Here is a 13,923-nt window from a genome sequence, read left to right as displayed (position 1 = left end):
ACAAGGTTATTATGTATCTGTGTAATAATACCTCCTTAGTTGTAACACAGCTTTCCAAGGGAAAGGATGGAAGGTTTGGTGCTTGAAACACATAAAAGCAAGCTGAACAAAATGCCACAAATTCTAAATTAAAATTATTACTTCTGTATTTCAAACTGCAATGGTAGCGAAGGTAAGTTGCTTCCCTTTAAATCCAAGTTCATGAAATTGTTTGCCTTCTGCAATGCTTTGAACCACAAACTTTTGAGAGAAGGGGATTACACAGGCACACGACACTTGTATTTCAGAAGTTTGTTCCTCCTCTCTGGGCAGTGAAGGTACCATTAAGACTTCACTTCAAACATAAAGTGCAGTGTATTGCTCTTCTCCCAGTTCAGTCTTCAAAGACTCGCTGCTGAAGGACAACCTAAAAAGCAGCTGACAAAAGAGCTGAGAGCTTACTGGGCGTGGATTAGAGTTCCACATTCTACTTTCTGCCTAACCTTAGTCAGACTGAACAAATTAATTGCTTCATTTTTAGGAACAGGAAATCTCAGATGTCCAATTTAAATTTATCTTTAACTAAAGGACAGACAACACAAATAATCCTAAGGTGACACACCTTCATTACTCAGACATGACCACCTCCTTTAGATTTAGTCCTAACTCACATTGCTGGGTGCTGTGGCAGGTAAGAAATCACCCACTACACCTTTTTTCCCTTCCAAATGAGTACCACGATTTTGCCATCACTGAGAGAATTCAGAGTTCTTTACAGAACAACACTGGACTGGACAACACATGCATAGAGAATAATTCCTGTAACACCAAGAGCACTGGTTTGGGACTTACGCTGTCCATGCCACGTCCTTAACAAGGCACGCAGTGGGCACAAGAAACAAGCCAAACCAGAAGTATCCACATCTTAACACCATTCCAGCCTGGGAAGAAAACAAACAAGTAACGGATGAGTATTTTCAAACCATTACATGTTAAGTGGTTATTTACAAGCAAAAAGGTAGAGTGATGGCATCAAACTAGTACTGCATCTATGATCTAGGTGATGTTGAAATTTAATGGTGGGCCAATAATTAACAAACAGCAATGGCATTTTTCATTGCAGTAATTCCTTATGACCTCAAATTTCTTAAAAATTTCTGAAAAATCAAGCATTTTGACCAAATCCTCCAAAGATATTAAGTTGTGGATCCAGGCAGACACATTTTTCGTCACAGAGAAGAGCACCGTAAGTATATTTTGCTTGCACTTTTGACTATCTTTTGTGCCCTTTGCTTACTCTGTTTCTATCTACTGTCTTAGATCTCTGAGCAGCATCAAACTGACATGAAAAGAAATACATTTCTCACTAAAATGTTTCAGTCATATTCCACTTAAATACATCACTTCCTGTTCAAACTACTGCTGCCTGAAACCCAGGGTGGGAAAGATTCACTCCTGTCCAGCAAATGGCTTTTTTTACAAACAAAGAGCTCAATGTTTATATTAGCATTTTTCTCATTGTTGTAATGCTTGAAGAAAAAGCTTGGTGGGATTTGAGATGGAAGATATCTGGAAACCCTGAATATCCCCAGCACACAAATAACTATACACAAATAGTTATGGAATGAAGTTGAAGTATGGCACTACTTACAGAAATGCTACTTTAGATCATTAGAACCTTTTGCAGATAAATTAATGGTGATTAAGGTCCAGGTTTGCTACACAGAAGATTTGAGACAACCTCATCACCCCTTCTATGCAATACACAACACTTCCCATCACAATTGTTCTGATGCTGCACACTAGAAACAGAAAAGATTTTTTTTTCTGTAACTACTTGTGTGCACCACACAACTGAAACAGAGGCTAAAAGGTTTCAACAGCATTTCCAGTGTCTAGACAGATTTTGCTCTCTCACCAGTTACGGACACTGCCATATCTCTTTCCCAAAACCTTTACTTCTCAATATTTTTTATGCCACATACACACACCTACTGACATGTCACCAGTGTAACAGCAGCTTGACTGACTCAGCTTTGTCTCAATACTGTAGCACATAAACACTGCAAGCCTGCAATGCTGAAGTGTCAGGGCATGGTACAGATAAAGACACAGCTCAGCTACAGAGGAAATGGAACTACATGAAACATCTACTAGCCTTTGATATACATTTGAGACAAAATCTGTAATTATACCCCTGGTAAGATGAAAATGATTGCTAGCAACAGAAGAGTTTTACCACTCACTACAATTAATCTCTTAAACTGAAAAAAGCCATCACAGTGCTCTGCCAGGATATTCACCAGTAGCATCCAGCATCTTCTCCCAGTGTCAATCTCTGTCTAAAGTTGTTCACCTAAAAACTCAGTCATATTTAGCAGCAACCTGCCCTTGGATTGTCCAGTAGTGAGTACTTGCAAAAGCATTTTTTGCTTTTAAATGTTAAATCTTTCATGTCACTGCTGGACTGACAGGTCAGTGGTAAATCTTGTACTGAAACCAAGAGCAAGCTAGACTGTGCTAAAACATTTATGGACACTTTGCCACCCACACAGTACGCAAACACATTCCAGTCACAGAATCAGCTCTCAGTTATTTGGGAGCCCTCATGCCTACATCCACATGAGAATGCCAGAAGCACACAGGCAGTTTTGATCTATGCTGATTTAAGGAAAAGGATGTACAGGAATAAGAGGGAATTAATAACTTTATTGTTAGCTAAAAAGTTGAACTGTAATAACAGTGGCAAAACATAATAAGATTTGTCCTCACGCTTTGTTTTTCTTTGGCCAGGATCCTGCAAGTGCTAGAAGTCACAGAATCACATCAGCATTTCCATTAACCATCCCTTCACTGCCTGTGCTAATAAAGGCTAAAAAAGTGCCATAGTATTCTGTATGCATTTTCTGGTATTTTTGATTGAAATATTTTATGTTCCACTTCTTGCTTTTCTAGCTGAAAGCAACTTGACACACTTTCAAAGTGCAGAACAATCTGAGTATGTGTTCAATAGAAGTTTAATGCTATTATTTTTGTTATAAATGCTGACATCTCAGTCAATGGCTATGAATTTGGACATGTGGCATGTCGAAAAAACCTCAAAGCCAAATATTTTTTGCCTGCAATTATGTATTTTACTCAAGTATTATTCTGTCCAAAAACTTCACCATCACAGTAAAACTATTCATCTCATCAAAACCCTGTCAGACACTCATTTTACTACTGGCAAGCCTTTTTCCACACAATTCTCACCAAGGTATTACTCCATTCCTCAGCTCATCTGGAAGGTTCCTTTCCTCCTCATCTCTAGTTTTCTCTTGGAGTTACAGGACTGCTACACTTCACAACAATAAACTGGTCTGTCTTGCAAGCACAGCTCTGCCTCTGAACACAGCCTCCTCCCTCACAGGATTACACCCCCTTCTCACAGGATGGGAGCTCCTCAGCAGAGGACTAACAGGATATCACCCAACATGCTCTGGGGACATCCATAGACAGCAGTTTTAGGTTAGTCCCCAACTTGTAGGATAGAGAGCTGGGTTATGAAAGGAAGCTGCAGTAAGAACACCTATCCCTACAAAGCTTTCCTCATGCTTCCCAGCTGTTGCTGTGCTCCATTCCAGTCGCTCAGCCAGTCATGAAAACAGGACTGCAATACATCTTCAGTGAAACACGGCATTTCTATACCCAGTTCCAGGGAATAACACTCTTCAGCTATCAGTTATCCTCCCAAGATTTAAAAAAACCCCAGAGATACCAAACAGGAACCACTACGATTCTGTTTTTGTAAAGATTGTCACAGGAAGTAGGAGTACAAATAGGTTGTTTTTTAAACAAATTCAAAATATTGACCATCTCTGTCATCACAGAGGCCCCATGATATGTAACTAAGTCATTTTTGTTCTGTCTACTGACGTAAACATTAGTGACTATCACATCCAAAGTGAATTTCCAGAGAACATTAATCACATGGCACCCCCCAAAACCACTTGAGACTAATGCGAGTCCTCCTTCTGAGAACATTGCAACTTAAACTGCTGCCACCCGTAGACTGCCTTTCAAACACTGATTAATCTGACACAGACAAAGCACTCATTTTAGAGAATTGATAATATTTATTAAAAAGAAAGAATGGGAACAAGAAAAGAAAGAAAAAGAACTTAGCTCCAGTTATTTCACAACTGAGGAGAAAATAATTTAGGTCCCAATGCCTTTAACCTCTTCTAAATAGCTTTTGTAAGGCTGGACAGTTAATTTTTTAAATTTTAAACACATTTTAAAAAGTGATAGCACTGACCATTCAGAATGACCAGGAAGATCTTCTTTGTACCATTATTTTAGAATGTGTAGATTAAGGTGGGCTTTTTCATTTGTTGGTTGGGGGTTTTTTTGAGTTTTTGTTTGCTTATTTTAACTCAAGGACACGTTATACACAAGCATATGACATAGAAAATAGATTGCTTAAAAAAAAACCCCTTAAATTGCAATACAATCTGGAATATATTTCAAGCTCTTTTCTCCATTTTACTGTTCTCAGTATGTAAATAAGCATCATTCCTAGTTGTACTGTTCCACCAATATGTGGTGTCACTATTTTCAACAACTTCCAAGGACAACAAGGCCAAAAGTGCCCAGGGATGGGAAGTCAATATACACACGGTTTTGGTATTATCACAGCATGGTTAGACAACTGGGGACCAGTGACTGATTCAGACAAAGCAAGCAAGGATCTCAATAATCATTAGAGAAAAGCAAGACAAAATTTAAATTCCTATTTTGAATAACAAAAGTTTTATACTATTTCATTTCCTCATATATCCATGTATTTTAACTTGGACAAAAAAGGGACAGCAAAAGTATAAGACCATGATGGAAACAGCTGGCTTTATATTTGCAGTACAAAAAAAATTATTACTGGAAGTGTGCCTGGAGCCTGATCACAGCTCTCTCCATGAGACATGGATAAGGACCCACTAAGTCGCTCAACTGCAGTTTCATATTCGTTCAATTCCAGCTTTGTACACTAGGGATTCAAGTCCAACCTGCAGTCAAGTGATGGCACATCACTGGGTCCCCAGTAGTCAAATGGGGATGACAGCATGGCACTACCTTTGGCAGCGCTTGGGAAAGGAGGAGTGAGGGAGAAGATGGCCACATGATTATTGTGAGGGATTCACATGTGGTGACGGCACAAGAAATATTCACTGCCATCACTGAGGTACTCTTGAGCTGGACTTCTAAGACACTGATGACGCCTGCAGCTGGAGCTGTGAGTGCAGCTCTGGGAGCCTGGCCCTGCTGCTCCATCTGCACTGCCTTGGTACCCAGCGCAGGAAGCAGTGCACGCCCAGCTGCATGAACCCACCTCGAAGCAGCCAACCGAGATGCACCAGGTGGACATCTCTGCCAGCACCTCTCCTCCATCAATTCTAGACCAGTGGCTTGGTCTGAGCACACCACTTCAGAAGGGCTAGAGCTGGGGTAGGGGAAGCCTAGTTGGTCATTCTGCTCTCATCCCATGTTAGGCAATTCACTTGGAAGCATGTCTGCTTTTCAGTCAATGAGGAGTTGCTTCAAAGCCTGCCTCAGCCCATTGATCTGAGGTGCTACTCTTGGGGCCTCAGTCACAAACATTTTCCCACTGGTGCTGCTAGCTTGGGCAAACAGTCCCACTTCACTGAAGTTCCAGTGCCTCATTTGAAGGCACGGGGTATGGACAAACCTATTATTCTCCTTTAGAAGTTGAAGCATTAACACTGGGACACATTACAGCAATGATCTGGAAACACTCAGATTCCTGCAAAAGATGGCCTTTCATTTGCTCTATAGACTTAATAGGGCTAATTCAGACATTGCTTTAAGTGTTTAGAAAATATTTTCAGTAGAAAGTAAAACACACTCTACCCCAATCTTGAAATTGTTGCACTTTTAGTGATGTTACAACTTAGACACCTTTGCTGCAGGTTTGTTCCTTTTTTTCTAATTTTTAAAATGCTTTTCAAAAGTAAATTTGAACCCTAACTTCGGTAGGAAGAGAAACAGATTCCATGCATAAAAAATCCTATTACATATTATGAACAGTATCGTTATACAAACTCCTCAGCAAATATATATTTACAGTTTGCAGACCATTACTCACCCCTCTTTTCCTTTAGAGAACTCCACTGTGCACAGTCTGCATGTTTTGGGTCCTCTTAAGCCTGAATGTTTCAGTGCTAGCACTGGGTAGTGTTCTTTCGAAAGACCTGAAGTTTCACCCTGCATTGGTAGTAGTACTAACTCTTAACAACCAAGTGAGTGAACAGATCTTCACTCTGTGAGACACAAGACTTGCCACAAACTAATACTCTAAGCACTCTATGCCATGTAACAACTGGTAGATACTGTGTCATAAACCAATCCATTTTTCATAAATTATTGTGAAGGAATCAACTAGCAATGGCTTTCTCACACTTCAATGATAAAAAAGCTTTTTTACATTCTGCCAAAACCTCCTGCTCTTTCTATTAGCTTGTGTGGAATGGTCAGTATCTCCACCCCACACTGTTAATACTGTATAAAATACACAGATTGTTTTCAAATTCCTGTATTATACAATATCCTCAAAGTGCTACAAACATCAGACCCTTAGAGATCACATACGTTAAAATATAAGTGCAAAGAGATGACAGGGCTAGCTCATGGTTACACAAATCGATTGCAGAGCTAGGCAGATTGCCCAAGTCCCCCAATTAAATCACACTACACGGAGAATGAGCCTACTGGAGCCCAAGTCTGAAATATAATCAATATCCAAGAATGCAGTCTTGAGGATTTTCCCTGTGCACACTGAAACACAATCTAGCCTCAACACGAATTGGTGCTTAAGAACTTTTCCCCGCAACATAACTGCAGCCAGCTCCAGGCTGGTCAGATTTAGTAGATTCAGGGCTGACAGGTGAGATCAACAGATTTACCAGCTCCCTCTTCAAGAAATGTCTAGGCTGGAAAAGTACCTAAAGAATAAGCCCTTTGGGTTAGTGGCAAAGTGTTCAGAAATGAGGCAGAAGAATTTGATTTCCCCTCCTGCTTACACCACTGGGAGTCAGAAGTACCTCAGATGAAATCAGCAGAGCTCTGCCACTGAAAGGGTGGCTGGATATTTCCATATCTGAAATAAAGATGTGCAATGTTTTCCATAATGTAAGAGTTTTCATTCTAAAATTACTCAGATGAAAACAATGACCTCACTGGCTGGCTGGATTTAACACAATGACACATTGGTCCAGTCTCAAACCGATTTCCTCCCTCTCCCAGTCTCTGCTCATACCACCATATCCCCTTGAGAACAGTAGGAGGAGGAAAGGAGGGAAAAAAAATCTGACACCTCACTCAAATATTTTACCCCTTTCCCTTAATTTCGCCAGTCATACTTGAAGACACATGGAAGCCTAGAGTAAGATATCTATCCACTGCCTAGCTTCCTACTTATGAAGCTTGTTGGTATTTTTGAGGTAGCACCTGGACATAAATATAGGGAGGGAGAACAGGAACAGTCCTTTGAGCAAGAAGAAAATTGCCACCACCATCACAAACACATGTATTTGGCATTCCTAGTAAAGCCCAAGGTGTTTTGAGATACAGGTCTCAGGCAAGAAGCTTTTCATTAAAGAAGCTGCTGGTTATGACAGACAAAAGCAGGAAAATACAAATTAAAGTACAGAAGACCGAGAAAAATATAATCAACTCAAAAAAGACAAATTGCTTGCTTTAAGTTATTTCATGATCAGGAACTAGCAATACAAAGCTACAAAACAAAAACTAGTATCTTCCTGGGGAAGAAAAAACCCACCAAAACTAACTTCACATACAGACCCATGTTTTTGAAAAGACTCGTTAGAGCTATAACACCATAGGAGCACAGTGAGAGGATCTTCTAGATCCTTTTATTTTCATGTCAGGAACTCTTTTTCCGTAATGGAGGAACACAGCAGGTTAACAGCCTATTTTTATTCTATTTCTTAATGTAACTTACAGAAATTAGTATTTGATAGATACATGAACACTATCATTGGCCAAATATGTCCCACAGGATGTTAAAATAAGCTCTGTTTTGTGTTAACTAAAGATATATTCTACATACGCAGTCTTGCTTAAGGAAAAAATTACTTTATCTCATTACTTAAATAATATACAACAGTACCAATTAAACAAGGAGCTTGCTTATGCTACCCTCCATTATTACTCTGATAGCAGAGAATTAAGAAAATTAATCAGATGGTACTTTAATTTGATTTTATGGTTCACTAGCAGTGTAAACTCTGATGCAGTTCCATGCAGCCTGTAAGTTCTTTTCATTATTCATTACACTAAGCTAAAAAAAAAAGTAAATTTAAGCTTCTTCATAGTCATTTGGAGAAAACCATTGGTAGTAAAATCATGCTTCATGTAAATGGGTAAGTGGATTCCTGAAATTTTACTAGAAAGCACAGGCCTCATTAACCAAATGACCTTCTCCTCATAGTGGATGAAACACCTCAGCAAATTTTTACCTGAATAGCACCAGGCACTAATTATTCTTTCACAAATTAAAACCATGACCAACTTGGGAAAAAAATGCTGACACTGTTTATGTCACCCAAGATTTAATTTTCCTCACCTTAGTCAGGCTTGATACTATTCTGAATTACACGGCAGTTTGAGTTTTCTGAGATGAACCAAATTACACAGCTGTGCAATACAATATAATCTTCTTTTATATTCCAATCAAAGATGAACTCCCCCTGGAAAGTGTGGCAGAGCAGGACCATGGGCAGCTACAGGTGCTGGGCCGTGCCCTGCCACGATGCTGTAACTTCACTGAGCCGAGGTAAAACATGTAGGAAGGTGTCGCCAGTATGAAAGCAAAGTCATGCCTATACACACTTTTTTCTTGATATATTTTTCTCCTTCCCCCTCAAATTACACCAACAAAGGCATGAAAAGAAAGAACAAAGAAAATCTGAAAGAGTAACTTTGACAGACTTGACAATGTAACAGTTCGTCTTGTTCACTGCTTCGTGCACTTTAGGATAAACTTCTACTCTGCGTATAAGAAATTTATACTTTACATTCTCCTTTTGAAGTCATGTTCAGCATGTAACCACTTTTGTTTGGTGTCCATAACTTTCTATGAAGGTTTTAAGAGCAACGACTCTTTCAGAGTAGCTGCCCTTATTTAATAACTGAGCGTTTATCATGAAAGCTGCAGGGGAAAAAAATTAATTTTACAGAACCCATCTTTGAATTTAGAACTCCAAGGGAGTTATGTTTAGCAGAAGCTGTTCCTTGCCAGCAAAGATACAGGATATTTGTACAACCTGCTAAGTTACACCTACAAAAAGATTCAGAACCTTCAAATTTCCTTCATGTGTTGAAAATTTCCAACTGTGCTACCACAACAGCACTGGCTTCCTCACATAAAATATATTTGTTTCAAGATACTCCCTCCTCCTCAGTATTAGCATTCCTAAGTAGAAAGATGCTCTACCAGGAGCAGAAAGATCACCTCTACCATGGTATGAATTTGTGTATATGCTCTAACTCAGAAAACATAGAAAGTACAACCACCCTCAGTGGAGTGTTTTGAAAGTAAGCTCTTAAACAAACAAATATTTAACTGGAAAGTAGCATTTTTATATTAGTATCAAATAACACTTCCCCATCTCACATGATTGTTTCACTAACTTTAAAAAAAAAATCTTTGAAATCTGCATTTATTGCTTTACTATTTCTTTTGCCATCATGTGTATCTTCATGCTAAGCTTTTTGTGCTTTTATAGATCATCTTAAGAGAGTGCATTAAAAAACTCCAACATTAACTATACTGTTAAATATTTCAGGTAAATATAATCAGGTATCTAACCACATGCCTGAGCCATCTAAAGAATTCTAGGTCCTGACTGAAGCTGCTGACCAAAACTCAAGTTCTACAGCACATATAAAGATCTGGAATGGCCTGTGGCAGCACTTCCCTCAGTATAAGTTCAAATTAGATTCAGCATGTTGTCCCCAAATCTGGCAAATGAGTTGACTTCAGCAGTACTGCTGCTCTCCAGAGTCCTGATGAAGCAATTTAAATGGGGCAGGCTGACACCTGCACTTGCAGGCAGCTTGTCCGAGAGTACTGCAACTCTACATGTGGTTTGCTGCTTGTGGTGAATTACAGCATTGAAACCCACAAATGGAAACCACTGTTGTTGATGTTCTGTTTTTAAAGTACTTATTTCCTAATATGATTTGAGGTTGCATTAACCAGGGTAACACTGTTCCCTGTGTCTTATATCCTGGAGATTCCTTAGCAGCTCAAGAGTTTCAGGAAATGGCTAATAATCACACAGCAAGAATTAGATCTGGTAACTGTGAAGGTCAGAGAAGTAGATCTTCTCCAAGTTTTTAAAATTGAGGCATAGGTTTATAAATCAATTCTTTTTTTTTTTTTTAAGAAGGAGTAAATAATGCAATACAATCATTATAAAAGGATTGGCCAATAGCAGAACTTAAAATCACACTGCAGAATTTCTGCTGGTTTTTGCTTTTCCAGCTTGGCTGTTGTCCATCACAGAAGCAATAAACAGAGGCATCTTCTGGTTACTTCATTCTCTTTGCCACATCCAAATATGAATATTCAATCTCCTGGTCAGCAGGGCATGTGTTTGTAAATTCATCTCTTGCGTATACATTTTTCAAGTATCTCGAAATCCCTGTCATTTCAGGTGGAAAATGAAAATTTCGGTATTTTTTTGCAACAACCTTGATTATGTGGAGCTTTGGTAGGAGGCTGCAATCCACTAAAGTGAGCTCATCTCCGTCCAGGAATTTCCAACTGGAAACAGTGACCTCCTCCGTGCTGTAAGCATCGATTTCATCAGGCAAGGGGCTATTAAATAGTTGTCCAGCTTCTTCAGGGCTTTAAGTGAAGACTTTTCCAAATTTTCATTTGCATCTTTTCTCAGGTTCTTTATGAATGCAGAGAATTTTGCAAAGACATCATTTCCTGCAGAGTTCGACTCGGGGTGCTTCGGTGCAAGTTTGGGATACCGGGGCGGCGCCAGCTTTTCCTCCAAGAATTCCTCGATCTTGTTGATGTCGGTTTTCACTTCCCCGTCAAAAGTCACGAATGGGGGGTTGGTGCCCGGGGCCAGGTTCTGCAGGTCCGCAGGTTTTCTTTTCAAATCCACGGTTGTGACATTAAATATGACACCTTTGAGCCACAGGATCATAAAGAGGCGCTGAGAGAACGGGCATGTGGAATTCTTATCAAAGTCAACAGCAGCTGAAAGTACATCATTTCCATAGAGGGAGTCCTGCATTCTGAAAAACTGTGTCCTTTAAACTCAATTTTAGAGATCTTAATCTGTTACAGCAATGGTTGACTTGCATCAGATAATAGCCATTACTTCCCCACATTTTAGTTCTCCAGGAAGAATAATTTACTAGCTCAGTCACTACATAGTCACATGGGATTTTATCTACATTCAATGGTTACATTCTTAAAGCTCAAGGTTTTCTGTACTGTCATACTGCCTCTCCTGGAGGCCCCAAAAGGCTTTGGCTTATTTTAGCATAACTGCAATTCAACTCCAATCAATGGAGTCTCACACAAATATATCGTTTTTCCCATAAAACCTTGCTCCTTTCCTTTGTTTTCATTCCCTGAGTAATTTATGTCATTGAGCTTGAGCACATACATGTATGCTTGAGCACGTACAACTTCTTCACAGAGCCACCATGTCTCTGTGGCTTGTACTGTATGAAGTACATCTGTAGTGTCTCCCACCACACTCTCCTGCCAAAGCCTGGAGACACACCCTGTGTCTCTATTTTTCTCCCTTCCTTTCACCCTTTACTGAAATCTTCACAAGTGCATCACAATATAGTAGCAATTTATATAAATTCTCTTTTCTACATCACAACTCACAGCTACAGGTGTCTGCTCTGATTCCACAACTAAATGAATTGCAGCCAGAAGTTACCTTCCCAGCCCAGTGAGATGCCTGACAAGCCTCACAGTAATGTGCTGCAGTATTTGGTGTCTGTAGGAGATGCATAGTGCCATGCACCGCTCAGTCTTGGTCACCTTGTGCTACCCCTATGTTTCCACAGATGGTTGATGTCTGAGCATAGAACATTCCTAATGCAAGGGCCAGTGACAAACCCAACAGCTGAAGACAGGTAGTCCCACAGGAAACATTCCCTTAAGCATAAAACACTAACAAAATGACAAATTGACCATGAGTGCTAGTCCAAGGTGCAGAGGCTCCGCCAGCTGCCTGGCCCCAGGTCAGGCACAGCCACCTCCTGCCTCACACCCCTTCCCAGCAGGACAGACCAGGCAGCCTTTCCACCCACAGTGTGCAAGGCAGCGTGACTTTAAGAGCCCCACATTGCCAGCTTCTTTGCTGGGAAGAACACTGTAGAAATACAATACCACTTGGCGCAATAATTTTATTTTATTGTATTGATTTATGCTTTCCCTTTAATTAAAAGGTACCAGGAAAACATTTGGTTTTGATTCAGATAAACAAACCCACCGAGGCCCATTCTGGGCAACTCCTCAGCACAGGCCCAGCAGCCCCATCTGCGTCTCCACAATGAATGACTTCCGCCAACGCGCAGCCCCAAAGCCTCCCCAGATCCTTCCCCCTAATCCCCGACATCTGTTCTGCGTCCCGGCCGGGCAGTGGGACCCACCAGGGCTGCTGTCAGCGTGGCCACAGATGAGTAAACACACCAGCGCCTGTGTCAGGCTGCGTGTGATTTCAGCTGAGAACTCCGGACATGCAGCGCGGTTCTCATTTAAAGCGTTCGCAATGTTGAGGAAACACCTGTTAAGAAACTATCCAAAATAAATTTACCGTGAGTCTTTTAAGAAGGAGAAAACCCGTGATCGACAGCAGCAATACAAGATCCGACAGCAGCAGAATTCAAAGCCCCACTGCAAACCCTGACCAATTAAATACATAAACAGCACCATTTTTCACTTCGGGGTAACAGTTACTATATCATTTCTCATCTTCCACTTAAAATAGATGCTTTTCTCACTGGAAGACTGAAGTTTGACCGGTGCTGACCTAATTTATTTTCTTCTCTGTGCGAAAATCCTACAACGCCATGTTGTGTGTAGTTTTAAAAGAAACACTCCCATACAGCTACTCTTCAAAATTGTGTCAGTCGCATGTAATCAGGAACAGTTTTGAAATAGTTTCTGCCTGACTACTAAAAAAGGTGGATTGATATTCTGCTTAAAGTCTGCAAGGTACAGCAGATAAAGATCAGTAATTTTAGAATTTATGTTAAAACAGTAGAAGCATCGAGATTTTCCAAAGCTGTATTAGTGACACTGGAAACAAATCCCAAAGTCTTTAAGCCTTGGGGTAACAATTAGCATTTTTAAAAAGCTTGCCAGAAATCTTTTAATTTAAACCATTGTTTCCCTCCTTTAGGGAATCTGGAGGTTTACCTTGGCCTACAGTGGGTACCTCCCCCTCCTCCCTGTGTACACATCTGACCAGCAATCACACTGCAAGCTGCTTACTAATGATTATGGTATTTTTCAAGGACACTTAAGTGACTTTGGAGCATAGGTCACACTGATGCTTAAGTAGAGTTAGATCAAATATTTAAAATACTTTTCATTTCCCTGTTTCTTTCTATTCAGGGCTCTCCAGCAAGAACTATGCCGCTTACTGATTTGAGCTCTACACCATGTCTGTGCGGTAGAAAACTTTATTTCTCAGGTTGTAGTGTGCTGACTCTGGCTGGGGTAGAGTTCATTTTGTTCACAGTGGCTGGTACTGGGCTGTGTTTTAGATTTGTGCTGAACAGAGTGCTGATAATACAGAGATGTTTTTGTTATTGCTGAGCAGGGCTTGCACAGAGTCAAGGCCATTTCTGCTTCTGTACTGCCAGGCTGGGGAGGGGGCT

General features: G+C 40.3%; 2 protein-coding genes across 6 annotated transcripts in view; both read right to left on the bottom strand.

Moving 5' to 3' along the window:
• ATP8A2 (ATPase phospholipid transporting 8A2) overlaps window positions 1–13,923 on the bottom strand; it is a 320,936-nt gene that overhangs the window by 34,192 nt on the left and 272,821 nt on the right. For all 5 annotated transcript variants that reach the window (XM_042014085.1, XM_042014087.1, XM_042014086.1 and 2 more), the window contains one exon: window positions 832–920. In XM_042014085.1, coding sequence (XP_041870019.1) covers window positions 832–920 — 89 coding nt within the window. The remainder of the gene's footprint in view (window positions 1–831; window positions 921–13,923) is intronic.
• Window positions 10,422–11,324, bottom strand: LOC121657890 (chloride intracellular channel protein 6-like). The gene is given in 2 exon segments (XM_042014090.1): window positions 10,422–10,883; window positions 10,886–11,324. Coding segments are annotated over 2 exon segments (720 nt in total). The 5' UTR covers window positions 11,310–11,324; the 3' UTR covers window positions 10,422–10,587.

This window comes from Corvus kubaryi, unplaced genomic scaffold (genome assembly GCF_017639235.1).
Source record: "Corvus kubaryi isolate FWS band 111438036 unplaced genomic scaffold, C.kubaryi_AGA036_p1.0 split1-65, whole genome shotgun sequence".
Taxonomy (NCBI): domain Eukaryota; kingdom Metazoa; phylum Chordata; class Aves; order Passeriformes; family Corvidae; genus Corvus; species Corvus kubaryi.
Note: the sequence above shows the minus strand (reverse complement) of the source record. Positions and strands in the feature narration are given on the sequence as shown.